The sequence below is a fragment of the Heteronotia binoei genome, chromosome 8 (genome assembly GCF_032191835.1).
Source record: "Heteronotia binoei isolate CCM8104 ecotype False Entrance Well chromosome 8, APGP_CSIRO_Hbin_v1, whole genome shotgun sequence".
Taxonomy (NCBI): Eukaryota; Metazoa; Chordata; class Lepidosauria; order Squamata; family Gekkonidae; genus Heteronotia; species Heteronotia binoei.
The window spans coordinates 8,676,016-8,691,399 of record NC_083230.1 but is presented as its reverse complement, the minus strand read 5'-3'; the positions used below and the strand labels follow the sequence as shown (position 1 = coordinate 8,691,399).

The 15,384-nt window shown below is 44.8% G+C and overlaps 2 protein-coding genes across 3 annotated transcripts in view; one reads left to right on the top strand and one right to left on the bottom strand.

Moving 5' to 3' along the window:
* The window catches only part of COG5 (component of oligomeric golgi complex 5), a 307,502-nt gene extending 293,388 nt beyond the window's left edge, over positions 1-14,114 (top strand). The window contains exons 21-22 of the mRNA XM_060244724.1: positions 5,179-5,258; positions 13,532-14,114. Of these exons, the coding sequence (XP_060100707.1) occupies positions 5,179-5,258; positions 13,532-13,646 (195 nt within the window). The 3' untranslated portion in view covers positions 13,647-14,114. The remainder of the gene's footprint in view (positions 1-5,178; positions 5,259-13,531) is intronic.
* A 63-nt stretch (positions 14,115-14,177) lies between these two features.
* HBP1 (HMG-box transcription factor 1) overlaps positions 14,178-15,384 on the bottom strand; it is a 41,932-nt gene continuing 40,725 nt past the window's right edge. Inside the window, exon 11 of one of the 2 annotated variants that reach the window (XM_060244725.1) lies at positions 14,178-15,248. In XM_060244725.1, coding sequence (XP_060100708.1) covers positions 15,187-15,248 — 62 coding nt within the window. In that variant the 3' untranslated portion in view covers positions 14,178-15,186. Of the gene's footprint in view, positions 15,258-15,384 lie in introns of both variants that reach the window. The other variant, XM_060244726.1, reaches the window with a different exon arrangement.

Genomic DNA, 15,384 nt, shown 5'->3' with positions numbered 1-15,384 from the left:
CTGCCTCACTCCTTATTGAAGCATCCAGAGTGGTTAAACAGCAAATAAATACTTGTCAAGCATGCTATTGCCTTATCCTCCAGATCCTTGGCCACTGCTATCACACTGCACAAACACACATGGTTATAATCTACATCATTAGTTCCTGACATCAGAATGTTGGGGAGGGCTTGTTTAATTCTACAACTATTGAAACACTAAAGAACATGGATGACAGCCAAAAGAGAGCTCAAAATCTCAGTGTTTCTTCATCTTCCTTATCCCAACACAACTCAAAATCAAGGCAATGTAAGCCCTCTTACCAGAAGACTCCTCATTGATCTCACCAATCTGATTCTTGGAAGAAAAAATTCTTCACTCCCAATCAGCCCATCACTCAGAAAACAAAACAGCAGTCAGATAAGAGGTCTTCACAGACAACAAGTGTCTTTGAAGATCTTCCCCTCAGGGAGGTTTCCACTCCTCCCTTCACCCCACCCATGAGCATCTGGTTACATCCTTGCTTCAGTGTGTGGAATGACATTAGAACTGACTCCTGGGGCCTTACCATCATCTGGGTGAGGTATGCCATAGAATTCATTCTGCTTCCTCACGCACTGCAGTTTGTTCCAACCCTCACTCCATTCGACTGATGGAAGAGGTCAGCAGCACTCTTTTGAACAAAGGAGCCATCAAGAAAGTTTCTGCATTGAACAGGGTTCTACGCCTGACACTTCATAGTCCCAAGGCACGGCAGAGGGAAGTGACCAATTATGGATCTGAGAGATTTGAACAAGTTCGTCAAAGCATTTCATTTCAAAGTGGTGACACTTCAAGCCATACTTCCAGGACTACCATCAAATGTGTGGATGGCATCCATAAATCTACACGATAACTAGTTCCATGTAACAATCCAACCACAGCATCATCATTTTCTGTGTTTCACTGGGGGGGGGGGTTTATATTTCCAGTATCCAGTTCACCAAGCTCATGGCAGTAGTGGCTGTAACTCTTCATGTATAGGATATTGTGATCTACCTGTACATAGACAATTAACTTATAGTTTCCTCATCAGCATCCCAACTAGAAACTGACCTTTTCATCACACTTCGTCTCCTAGCCAATCTTGGACTATATGTGAACCTTTGTAAATCTTCCCTGAGGGCTACTCAAGTTATCCCATTCATTGGGGCATTGATAAACTCTTGTCCCTGAACAGGCTTATCAGTCTCCAGTTGATTCTTTGGTTCCAACATCAACCATCTCAGTCTGCTCGAACTGTCATATGATTGTTGGGTCTCTTGGCATCTACAGCAGTCATAGTGCCCTTTGCTTGACTGCAGATGAGACTGCTTCAAATATGGTTCCTTCAGACTTTCACACTACACCATCAGGACTTATGTGTGACTTTGATGGTCCCTGTTGCTGTTCTAACTTCCCTTCAGTGGTGATCCAAGGAAACTTGAACAAGGTCATGCCCTTTCATGTTCAGATGCCAGATGTCCTTCTCACAATTGATGCCTCACAGTTGAGATGGGGAGCACCCTGCGTGGGGTCTCTCAGTGTGAGGTCAGTGGTCCCAGAAGCAATTGCAACTTCACATCAGTTACAGAGAATTGCTTGCAGTACATCACACAGTGAGGCCATTCTTGCCTTCTCTTACATCTCAAGCAGTACAGGTTGCCACAGACAATGTGGCAATCATGTACTATATAAAGAAGGCAGCACTGGCTCTTCTACTCTTTGCTGGATAGCTCAAGACCTCTGGCATTGGTGCATAAGTCAGGACATTCTCCTAACTGCAATTCATGTTCCAAATTTTGGAGACCAACCTGCTCAGCGGAATGTCTTATCAATGAGCAGATGCTGAATCTTATATACTTAAGTCCAGTTTTTCAGAACTCCAAGTATCTTGCGACTACTGAGAACACAAAATGCGATGTTCTACTCCGGAGGCCATCCCTTTTCAGCTTCTCTGGGGGATGCCTTTCTCCGCAGGTGGATGAATAATGTTTCACTGCATTTTTTCTCCACTGCCTTTAATCCCTCAGGTCCATCAGAAAATTCTGGATGATCAGACTCATTGCATCCTAATAATACCATGGTGGCCACATCAGCCATGGTTGCCGCACCTACTGCAACAACCATTTCCATCACCTGCCTCTGGTCAACAATGTCCTATCTCAGCAATGGGATAAAGTACTGCATCACAACACCTGCCTTCCTTCGCTTGACCACGTGGCACATCACTTCTTAGAGTTCTCATCAGCTGTTCGCAAAGTCTTACTAAATGCCAGAAAGCTGGCAACCTGCAAGATCTATAAAGCAAAATGGAACCAGTTTTCCATTCATACCATCTCGAATAACTTCGACTCAACATCTGCTTTGTTCTGATACTGGAAGAAAAGCTGGGGCAGGTGAAGGCAAATGCTCAGAACAGTGGAATACTGCAAGGAGAGGTGGGAGATGTGTGAAGGGTGCTGTCTTTCTATTTATCTCACACGTGCTGTTTCCAAAAAGCTCCACAACTTTTTATTGCCTATGGCAAGCCTCATCAGGGGCACAAAATGGATAGTGTCGATGATTGCACTATGTTATGAACTGGCCAAACAACCTGTACCATCTCACCTTCGTAGTCACTCCACTAGCGCTGTCTCAACCTCTGCTGCTTTCTTGGGTGGCACATCCATCAACAATAGATATAGTGCTGCTACCTGGTTCTCTGTATCAACCTTTGTCTCTCCCTACACCCTGGACTCGAGGGCTCATCAAGATGCATCCGTTGGCCAGACAGTACTATGATCCATCTTCCATTAGCTCCAGCGGTCTCCTGTTATGTCCAGGTGAGCCTATGGAATAATTACATGTTGGTAACTAACTTTAATTTTCTCTTTTCAGTTGCCAGCACCCACTATCCTGATGCAAGATAGCTCACTAGTCACCCATGTGTGGACTGCACAGAGACCACAGAGATATGCAGGTTGCTTATCTGTAACTAATGATCTTTGAGTGTTTTTCTGTGCAGTCACCCAACCTCCCTGCTTCTGGCATCTCTCATTTATTTATTCTTACAGATGGCACTTGCTGTCTGTGGTGGAAGGAACTGAGCGGACCATGCTTTCTCCTCAGTTCTAAGTGTGTGTGGAGTGTGCTGCTCCCCTGGGCTGAGGAGAAACCACACCTAAACATTGAGGAAAAGTTTTCAAGTCTCCGATGTCAGGTCCAACACAGGCACAGTACACAAAAGTCCATTTGAAAATCATCAGTTACAGGTAAGCAACCTATTTTATTTCACCATGATCATCCTTTAAGTCTGGACTTCGTATGATGGGAAGATCCATGAATATTTATGTCTTCCTGCTGTGTAAAAAGAGCCTTTTTGACCAGAACTGGAGCCTACATGGGACAAGATCAGAAGCCTTCCCCCTCCCACCTCACCTTGCAGTATTCCACTGTTCTGAGCATTTGCCTTCACCTGCCCCAGTTTTTATTCCAGTATCAGAATCTACGTAGGTGTTGTGTCAATACTGCTATGTAGTGCCGTTGCCCTGCTGAACACAGCAGGCTCTACCCAACATAGTGTGCTACTTTCTTTGCTGCTGGGTTTTCTCCAATCCAACTGGAAACCAAGTGCAACTTCTGTCTGTTAGCTCATTCTCACACTTTGCATCAAAATTACTCTCCAAATTTCAGTGCCATCTTGTACTAGTGGTAGCCACATTGTAGATGGGGACACCGGTGTTTCCTTCTGAAGGAAGCACCTTCCTGTTTTCTTTTCCTTTTTTGGTTTGAGCCCCAGTGCAGCACATAATTTTGTGGGGCACTGTTGACTTAAACAGACATCCTATGCCCATGGGATCCAGGCTTGGAAAAAAAAAATGTTCAAAGCATTGGAGTGCTGCAAGGTAAGGTGAGGGAAATGGTGAGGTTTCACTGCTCTCTTATATGGTCACTTTTGGATGAAAAAGAGTGTCCTCTCACTATGTGTTACATCTGAGCTGGAGGACCCAGGAATAATATGTGTAGATCTTCTGCCAGTCTAGTTCAACCCTCAGATGTAGCATCTAAGGATATTTTTCAGGTGGAGAATGACCACCACAGAGTATATCGTACATCTATAAGCAAAAGAGACCTATTCAGAAGCCACTTTTATTCTCACCTGTTAGTCCACACTTTTCCTCAGCAGTTCAGAATGCTCTGAGGAAACAATTGTGTTCAAAGCCCTAAGTCAGGGGTGGCCAACAGTAGATCTCCAGATGTTTTTTGCCTACAACTCCCATCAGCCCCAGCCAGCATGGCCAACCGCACCTCAAAAAGGATATCATAGCATTGGGAAAAGTGCAGAAAAGGGCAACTAGAATGATTAAAAGTTTGGAACACTTTCCCTATGAAGAAAGGTTAAAACACTTGGGGCTCTTTAACTTGGAGAAACGTCGACTGCGGGGTGACATGACAGAGGTTGACAAGATTATGCTTGGGATGGAGAAAGTAGAGAAAGAAGTCCTTTTCTCCCTTTCTCACAATACAAGAACTCGTGGGCATTCAATGAAATTGCTGAGCAGTCGGGCTAAAACGGATAAAAGGAAGTACTTCTTCACCCAAAGGGTGATTAACATGTGGAATTCACTGCCACAGGAGGTGGTGGCGGCTACAAGCATAGCCAGCTTTAAGAGGGGATTGGATAAGAATATGGAGCAGAGGTCCATCAGTGGCTATTAGCCACAGTGTGTGTGTGTGTATATATATATGTGTGTGTGTGTGTGTGTGTGTGTGTGCTTGTGTGTTTGTGTATATATATATATACATACACACACACGTATATTGACCACTGTGTGACACAGAGTGTTGGACTGGATGGGCCATTGGCCTGATCCAACATGGCTTCTCTTATGTTCTTATGGCTGGGGCTGATGGGAGTTGTAGGCAAAAAACATCTGGAGAGCTACCCTTGGCCACCCCTGCCCTAAGTTACTAAATACTGACTAAATATCATAAAGTGCTTCCAATGGCCTATTGTCTGAAGATTTCCCTAATGTATAGCTCTTTGCTTGTATTGCTACATGGTTGATATTTTTCACCTATGCCAATAATCTCCGAGCATTAACTTTTGTCCCACACTTAAAAATGACAGGAAATATATTCTGCATATGCATTCAACTTTGGTTAGTATTTAATGGATTTTCTTTTGGCTCCTGGAAGAGGGCGGAATGGACCATTGCCCGTTATTCCCGATGGCTGGATGACCATCCCTCTGAGAAGGACAGACTCATTTTAATCAGGTATGTTTCCACTGAATTCAGACATGGGATCTAGTCCTCTGAATTTCTCCATTAGTGCAATGGCTTCGTCTTTGCCAACATAGCAGGTCTGTTCTATTGCAGACCTTAACTTTTTTTTCCTATTGGCCTGAATTGTCCTCAAGCATCACAATGTGCCGGCTTTGCACATTGTGATGGGAAGTATACATTAATATCTGATATTTCACAACTTAGAGATGACAAGCTTTTTTCCCAAACCTACTTGTTCAAGATACAGTCTTGACTACACCTCTTGATAACTATTGGTGACTAGGAATTGCACTATCTGTGTGCAGCATGTTCTGCAGCACTGAACTCCTTAAAAACATTTCTCAAAGTGTGTTGAGTCTACACAGTTCATTGCTGACAGAACTCAGCTGTTATTGAATAATTTACTTCACACCAAAAAAATCTTACTTAATTTTTCCAATTACATCTTTTTTGGACTGAGGAAGACCCTCCTTTAATTAAGGTGACAATTCAGAATTAACGGGTTGTCTATGCTCTGTGAAAGCAGTCTTTGTCTTTGGAAGACGCTCCAGCCTCCTCTTTTACTTTTTCCTTGCCCTGATGCTATGCAGAGACAGAGAATGAACTGTAGTGGTTTGCATTTGCCAGCTAAAGTAGTCCTGAGAAAAGAGTTTGGAAATTGCTTTTTATGTGGAGTTTGAGGACTGTGAAAAACTCTTTATGGTTACCTGCGAGTGAAAAAGGCTGTTTGCAAATGCTCAGAGTTGTTTTATATGTTCTAGGCTGAGCCCTGACAGTAAAAGAAGGTCTTCCCTGAATTGTGTCAGATCCTAGTTCAAATGGAAGAGAGACAGGAGACAGATATAGATGCTATTTTCGGCAAAAAGAATTTCTGTTTTGCCTTTAGTCAGTTAGAATTTTTGAGGTAATGAAAGCCTCCTGTATGACCCCTTGTTTTCCACCCCCCCATATATTCTTTTGAGGCTATGGCAAGGAAAAAAGTTTTAAATCCCCATTGCATTTCCTCACATTTCTTCATTTTGTAGTCATATAAGCTCAGAGGAGCTGAATTTTACACGGCGGCTCTTGAAAGGTCTGAGATCAGAAAATCCCCCTCTCCTATTAAATGAATACATATCAGAAGGCAAGCTACCAGTCCAAAACCAGGGTGGGGTGTAGCAGGGACCCCTTTGCATATTAGGCCACACAGCCCTGATGTAGCCAATCCTCCTGGAGCTTACAGGGCTCTTAATACAGGGCCTACTGTGCGCTCCAGGAGGATTGGCTACATCAGGGCTGTGTAGCCTAATATGCAAAAGATCAGGGGTGAAATTCTAGCAGGAGCTCCTTTGCATATTAGGCCACACAGCCCTGATGTAGCCAACCCCCCTGGAGCTTACAGTAGGCCCTGTAAGAAGAGCCTTGTAAGCCCTGACCTGAATGGTCCAGGCGTAGCCTCATCTCATCAGATCTTGAAAGCCAAGCATGGTTGACCTTGGAGGACAGACCACCAAGGAAGTTCAGGATTGTTATGCAGTCAACTTAATTGTTATATGTATATTTATGATGAATATGCGGAGAGGGGAGAAACAGGGAGACCTTCGTCACGTGTATCACTTTGGATGAGCTGGAGAGTGTACAGATGCTGACTGCCGGAATGTCTCCCCATTTGTCCCTCAAACTTATTGCTGCCACAAAAAGCTGAGGGGCTAGCTAAATCAACCCTATATGGAAAGGGAATCAAACATTGCTTAGATGTCCTTTTACCACAAACACAGATGAATCTATCTGTCCGATATGCAAAGTGGATCACAAACTTCAGCAGGCATTGAGCCTAGCTTTTGACAAATGGGCCTCGAATATCACCAGGAAGTTTCCTAGAAGATGAAAGTTACAACCAATTCCCACAGCTCGCCCAAGGATTGTATTGCACTGTCAGTAAGGTTTTGTTCTGTTCCCTGTGCTAAGCCGAGCAAAAGTTATGCCAGCCGGTCATGCTGAAGAAATGGTCCTCTGTCATTTGATGGTGAGCAGTGAGCAAGTGGGATATATACAGAAGTAAACCATCCAGGCAACCTAACTATTGGCTGTAGTTCATAGCACGATTGTTTTCTTGCTAGTGTTCTATTGTGGTTGATTCATCTGAGCCCTAATGCAGTTTGAAACGACTTTTCTAAACGTGCCACACTCACTGCCTTCAGACTGGGCTCTTCCTTCCCCCACTGCTTTGTTTTCATGTATAGTACTTTTGTAGTCATTTGGATTAAATGAACAGAGGCTCCAGCAAGTGTTTTTTATGCAACGTAATAGCCTACTTAAAAATTGCTGTTTCTCTTTCTTTCTGGTGTTTGACCTACGTGATCTTTTCCTTAATTTTGGGGCCATTGTGTGTGATTTGGAGAACCCAAGCTCTTTTACTTGTGCCACGGAACACAAAGAGGAAGAATCAATGCATCTTCCCCCATCGTGATGTACATATTTGGATATTATATTGGAAGTGTGAGGAGAGGCACTCATGATTCTTCTTTCCCCTGCTCTCTAATGGATTAGTTAGCATCTTAAAGCAGCCATGTGCCTGAGATGTTAATGGTAATAAAAATGCATTTCATTTTATGGAGAGTTGTTTCTTAGGTGAGTGGCGCTCACTAAAGACTTAACTGTGGCCTAGAGTCGCAGCCCCACAGAATGTTTGGTGGCCTCAGGTGTGGGGCCTTCATTAATGGTTTCTTTCCTCAATACAAGTCAGTGTAGCAAATGTACCTCCATTGACTTGCATGGAGAATGGACAGGGCTTGTGCTTATGGAGAGGCAGGAGTTGAGTGATGTGTGCTCCCTTGCCACTGTACTGTCTCTTGGCTCTCTTGTAGATTGCTCATGGTTGCTCTTGCAGATTTTGCAGTTATTTGGTCCGTTTGTCCCTGCCCACGAGCCCTCCCTTCTATATCTATTGGACTACTAGTGGCGTTAAAGCCTGATGACTGTACATGAAACTCTGTAGTGTCTTTGAGTTTGCACTATTTTTGTTAAATGAACAACTTGTTTTTGTCCTGAATTTAAGAGATATACACTCACTCATGCTTTTGCTCAATCAATTATGTTATAAAACCCTCTCCTCATTTTTATGTGGGAGGTTATCTTTCAACTTTGGATGGATGTATTAACACGCTGGCATGCTTGCTCTACATTAATGAATGTAGACCACCACCATCCCAGTTCCCTCTCCCCTTCATTTATTTATTTATTTATTTATTTATTTATTTCTATTTATATCCTGCCCTCCCCGCCGAAGCAAGCTCAGGGCGGCTCACAACACTAAAATCGCAAACAATTGAAATTTCACAACTTTAATACATATTTTAAAATTCAACAGTTAAAAACAATCTGGTGCTAACATCATTTGGTGTTGTTTCACTGCTGACGGCTTCAGTATTTCTTAAAATGTTCTCCTACAATAATGGTGACTCAGAATCAGTTAAAGGCCAACCGAAAGAGTGTGGTCTTACAGGCCTTGCAGGACCTCACTTCCTCCAGCTGTTGGTTCCACCGGTAGGGGGCTGCTATTGAGAAGGCTCTCTCTCTCTGGTGGACTTTAGTCTTGCCTCCCTCGGCTCAGGGATCTAATAGATTTTGGGATCCAGATCTCAGTACCCTCTGGGGAACGTGTGGGGAGAGACGGTCCCTAAGGTAAGCAGGTCCTCGATCATATAGGGCTTTAAAGGTCATGACCAGCACCTTGTAGTGAATCTGGTATACTATTGGCAGCCAGTGCAGTTCCCGCAGCCCCGGCTGTATGTGCTCCCACCTGGGAAGCCTCAATAGCAGCCTGGCCGCCGCATTCTGCACTAGCTGGTTTCCAGGTTCGAGACAGGGGCAGCCCCAAGTAGAGGGCATTACAGTAGTCCAATCTCGAGGTGACTGTTGCATGGATCAGTTGCCAGGTCATTGCGCTCAACAAAGGGGACCAACTGTCTCACCCGCCTAAGATGGAAAAATACGGATTTAGCAGGGGCTGCTATCTGGGCCTCCATTGTCAAGGCAGGCTCCAGCAGCACCCCACAGCTTCTGACCTTGTGCGCCGTTGTCAATGGCACACCATCAAAAGCTGGTAAAGGGATTTCCCTGCCCAGACCACCGTGACTTAGGCAAAGGACCTCTGTCTTCATCAGATTCTGCTTCAGTCGGCTCAGCCTAAGCCATCTTGCCACAGCTTACAGCGCCAGGTCGATTTTCTGGGGCACAGCCAGACCGGCTGTCCATCAGTAGATAGAGCTGGGTATCATCAGTGTACTGATGGCAACCCAACCTGTACCTCCGGGCAATCTGGGCAAGGGGGCACGTGTAGATGTTAAACAACATCAGGGAGAGCACCGCCCCTTGTGACACACCACAATTATGTGCGTGCCTCCGGGACGACTCTCCCCCAATCTCCACCCTTTGTCCCCGACTATCCAAGAAAGAGGAAAGCCATTGCAAGGCCGACCTCTGAATCCCTGCATTGGTCAGCAACCGATGGTTGACCATATCAAACGCAGCCAATAGGTCTAACAACAGTACCGCTGAGCTGCCTCGATCCAGATGCCGCTGGAGGTCATTCATCAGGTGACCAGTATTATCTCCATCCCATGATCTGGGCAGAAGCCAGACTGGTGGGAATCTAGGATGGAAGCGTCCTCCAGAAAACTCTGTAGTTTTAGTGCTACTGCCCTCTCAATGATTTTACCCCAAAAGGGTAAGCTCAAGACCAGCCAGTAATGTGCCAATTTGGCCGGGTCCAGTGTAGGTTTTTTTCAAGAGAGGGTGGACCACGGCCTCTTTAAGAGGCGTTGGAAAAAGCCCTTCAGAGAGGGATCTATTTACAGCATCCCTTATAGGATATCTAAGCTCCCCCTGGCAAGCTTTAATTAGCCAGGAAGGGCAAGCGTCCAGATCACACATCGTTAGACACACAGTGGAGAGGATTCTGTCAACTTCCTCCAGGCTGAGTGTTTTAAAACGATCCAACGCTGGTCCAGAAGACAGGCACGGGGCCTTGAGTTCACATACTGTATGGTGGGGAGGTCGTGACGGAGCAACGAGATCTTATCTGTGAAAAAGTTTGCAAAAGTCTCACAGCCAATTTCCAATTCCTTATGATTTTGCTTGCCTTGTGGCAGTGCTGTAAGAGTCCAAATTGTGCTAAACAATTGTGCTAGGCATGAAGTCACAGATGCAATCTTGGCCGCAAAGTAAACTTTCTTTGTGGCTTTGACTGCCATTTCATAGGACCTCATAAACTCTATAAGATGTTCTAGTCACTTCGTCTCAAGTACACCACCACTGCCTCTCCAGCCGTCCAAGCCCTCGTTTCATCAGCCGCAGTTCCAGGCTATACCACAGTGCTAGCTTAGAACGAAGGTGCAGAGAACACCAAGGGGCGATCTTATCAATGGCCCTAGAGAGCCAGCCATGCCAAGACTCCACTAGGTCATCTAGAGAATCACTGGGGACCAGGGATCCCATAGAGCCATCTGGAACCGCACTGGGTCCATCAGGCTCCGCGGGCAAGCCAAAATATGCTCACTGCCTAAATGGGCTTGGGGTGGAACATCCATACGAGCCTTCAGGACATAGTGGTCTGACCATGGCATTGCTTCCACAGTAACCTGGTCTACTAAGACTCCCGCCGCAAAGATCAGATCCAGCATGAGTCCCGCCTGGTGAGGGGGCAGTTGTGACAAATTGGGAGAGTCCCAGTGTTGCCATGGATGACCCTAGATCCACCATCTGATTGGAGTTCGCATAATTGGCATAGACATTGGAATTGCCCAGGATCAAAAGCCTTGGGTATTCCAATGCCCAGCCTGTTACGGCCTACATCAGGGATGGTAAGGCGCTGGCTGGTGCGTTAGGTGGACAGTACACCAGTCATACTACCAAACCCTTCCCAACATCCCACACCAGACTGGCACATTCAATGCCGTTGATCTCTGGAACTGGGAGAGCCCGGAAGGAATAAACCTCCCATATGAATAGAGCCACCCCTCCCACCCGCTTGCCTGTGATTGGTGGAAGACCGAGTATCCTGGGGGAGCCGTTTGGGAGAGGGCTACAGTCTCCCCATCATGCACCAGGTCTCAGTCATGCAAGCCAGGTCCATATCCTGTTCAAGCAGGAAATCCTGGAGGACTGAGGTCTTGTTATTTATGGACCTGGCATTACATAGCACCAATGACGGAGGCGAGTAATTCAACCTGGCCCCACTACCCGCTACCGTTGGGATGGGATACAGACTGGAAGGGGGCCGAGCCCCTTCGTGTCTCAGCCTCCTTCCCTTACATCTATGTCTGTTCCCACCATCATACCTTCCCCTCCCCAGGAGCATCGGGATCCCCAGGCCGGTCATCCCCTAACAGTCTCTGCCACAGCCTCAGACCAATTAGTAAATGGTTTGGTTTGCCCCCAAACCAAATATGTATCATTTTCATGTACACGTTTTTTTCTGAATAGAACTTTTTTCTTTTGTAAATTGAGCCATGCGACAGTAGTCAAACGATGGTTTTTCATTTTCTCTTAGTGAACTCGATATATTAAAAATCCTCTATATTTTGCAAAAGGTAAATGTTGCTGGTGTTTTACCGCATACTTAAAAATACATGTAGGATTGAATTCAATCTATACCCTCAATTGATTTGCGCTCCTCTTGGTCGGTTGTGGAGTGCGTTTCTCTTGCCTAGGCACGTTTCAGGTACTTAAAAGTCATTGGTTTTGTGTCAGTGGAAACGGCTGGCACCAAAGGAATGCGCTCCCTTGCCAAGGGGCACCTCTGCAACGGACAAAAAGGAGTGCGAGTGGAAACACGATATTATCAAAAACCATAAATTGTTCTAGAATCCATGTTGATTTGCATAGTTGAAAAAGTTAAACCTAAATTATTGTCACGTGTATGCACTCTTAGGCATACATATTAACATAATTTGTAAACTGAAGTAGTATGATTTCACTGTGTTGTGTGTAAAACTGAAGGGGGGCTTGAAAATTTAACATCCTCAAGCGTCTGTGGACTCTGCTAAACACATGCTACCTCCGGGGGGCTGCTTTCAGGAATTAAAAAGATAAAGGTAGTCAGTCCCCTGTGCAAGCACCAGTCGCTTCCAACACGGGTAACGTCGCATCACGTTTTCATGGCAGACTTTTTATGGGGTGGTTTGCCATTGCCTTCTCCAGTCATCTACACTTCCCCCCCAGCAAGCTGGGTGCTCATTTTACTGATCTCAGAAGGATGGAAGCTGAGTCAACATTGAGTCGGCTACCTGAACCCAGCTTCTTCCGCCAGGGTCAAACTCACCTTTCAGTTACATTCATGCATCCTGCTGATCTGTGTTTTTCCCCCTTTGTATGCAAACAGTTCTTACTTGTGTTTGCATGACCCTAAAACGGGTAGTCCCCTGCTACTAGAATGACATTGGGCTGGCACACTGGTCAGACATGGAACAGCCCAGGGCGATACAAAGGGGAGACTGTATTTGTGGAGATTCCTCCCTCAGCTCTGTAGCCCGGTCAAATCTCTCTTTCCCAGTGCTATTCTGTGCCGGCACAGCGATCCCAGGAGTTCCATCCTGGGCCTGGGGTGTGAGCACTGGGAGGACCAGCCACCACAGCAGCCTGGTCAGAGCATGTCCAGCATGTGAGCCGGCAAGTGGCACCACATGTAAGCTGCTCAGTGGCAGCTGGGCCGGTGAAGGGATGTGCCGCGAGAACGCTGGCCATGCACACTCCATCTCTTAGTCTGAGGGCGCCTTTGCAGGGCTTCCCCCACCAGTGGTGGTGGGCACTGCTTGCGAGCAGTGAGGGACCGATTGGAGGGGCCCGAATGTTCAACCAATGGATTTGATTGGTGGAGCTTGGACACGCCCCCCCCTCCCCCGGAGTCCGACCATAGCCTGACTGCTGCTTTCTGGGTGACACCGTGGTTTAATCTTCGCTTCAAGATGTTAAATCAGTCAAGAAGCGGATGCTGCGACATTACAGAGCCAGATTCAGGTAGGTTTCAGTTACCCGCTGTCATTTCCACTGCTAACAAAGGGTTGAAGCTGGAGCTACTTAAGGGAACACTCAACCTTTCCGTATTCATGAATATAACTGGAAAAACATTTCTGCTGTAGTGATCGCAGTCAGTAGTTGTCAGCAGCAAGGCGGCAGGCACTTCTAAGCTGGTTTGCAATTTTGGGGAGTATAGTGTCATATTACAAGCTTGCTTTCACACCCAACTTCAAGCCATTCTAATGAGTATTTTCCCCTTTAAACAGAGGTGCCCTGGAAGCTTATGTGCAATCAGTAAGAAGTAGAGAAGGAAAGGAATTTGCTCCAGTTTATCCCATAATGGTGCAGCTGCTGCAGAAAGCCACGTCTGTGCTTCAGTAGAAATGTCTCTTGAAGATGCCACAACTCATCAGCAATGGCGGGGGGCGGGTGGAATTGCTTTAGAAGCCAGAGGGTGTCTTTCCTTCTGTTGCAAAAATCTGTTGCTGTTTAATTGAAATGTGTTGCTTCCTATGCCTTTTCTCACCAACAGTTTTTTTACAATGTACTTTTTAATTAGCCTAATTTCACATAAATATCTTTAGGAACAATTTCCTGACGTTGGTCTTTGATTTTGTAAACTGACTAGCCGCTGGGAAGCCTTTCCTTCCTGCATTTGATAGAAGTGGGAAATAGGATTTTCACTGACTTTATTCTTGGAACAATTAAAAAGAAGCAATAATATGTACTTGCTTCCTACCAATGATGATCGGCCTTTATAGTAGTTTATGTCATGTATTTTGATTCTGACCTCTTTATGCAAAGTTCTGTCATGTTCCAAATGAAAACACTCTAATTAAAAGAAATCCTGCACTTGGTTCTTGCTTTCCAAACAGCATTTACATTACATAACATTAGTCACACCTCCAAGAGTGATTGGGTATCGATTTTATGTGATTCATAAAATGTACAATAATGTGTTTTACAAATTTATTTGAAATAATACATGAATATAGTGTGCAAAATCATAGGAACAACATCAGGTAGACAGAGACCTGGCAGGTGCTGAAATTTATAGTTGCAATTCTTATACGGCAACACACTCTATTTAGTAATATTAAATCTATGTTGTAAATGTTCACAGCAAAAGTAGCCATAAATCTAACATATCTGCTCTACTTTTAGACAGTTGGGGGTTGGGGGGTAAAGTGCAAATGTTGCACCTCAAGTGCAAAGTTTGTCCTCGTCATAAAAGATGTCTTCTGGCAAAATAAAAACTTTTAAAATATGCAGCATAGGAGACAAAAAAAAAAAACCCTTTAAAAAGAAACTGGTGTCACAACAGCACCATTCTTTTGGGCTAATGCAACGCTTTCAATGAATTTAATCCCGGGCCTTTTACCTGCAGCCCTGGCAGTTCTGTGAGCCTTTCATTCCCAACAGGAAAGAGTTCCTGCTACAAATATTAAATTCTACATGTGTTGGCTTCCCAGACAAACAGAAATCTTGCTACATATAGGATCTACTATGCTATCCGCTTTGCCACACGTTCTGGTAACGTTTTACACTGGGCGGACTAGAATTTTGTATGTTATGTCAGAAAATCCCAGCTCCCAGATTTGTAGTTAATTACATAGGTTGTGCAATACATATTAATCAGCAATAAGAATCAATGTATAAACAGGTGTTACATATTTCAAAATTCTCCTTTTTGAGCATTTCTTTTAAAAAATAAACATTTATACAAAGCTCCTCTTCTTCCTACTATTCTTTAGCACCACAGGATATCCATTTTTCAAGCCTATTACACACCTGACAGACATATATGTAGTTTGGAAAAAAATAAGGCAATTTGGTTTAAAATCTTGATAGTTGTAAGCTTGCTTAATCCTCTACCGTAATAAGCAAATTCTCATGTGGCCTGTACTTTATGGTCACACCTTCACAACAAATGATGAAACCTTGATCTTCCACCAGATAGACACAGAAGATTTTTTATTGTTACTGAGAACCCTGTAAACAAAAAACAAAGATACTCACTTAGGATAGATCCCGTCTGTACATGCAAACAGAGAATCTGTTCATTCTGATCCCTGTAACTGGTCTTCCCTAGCTTAAGCTTTAGCAGGTTCTCTTCCTA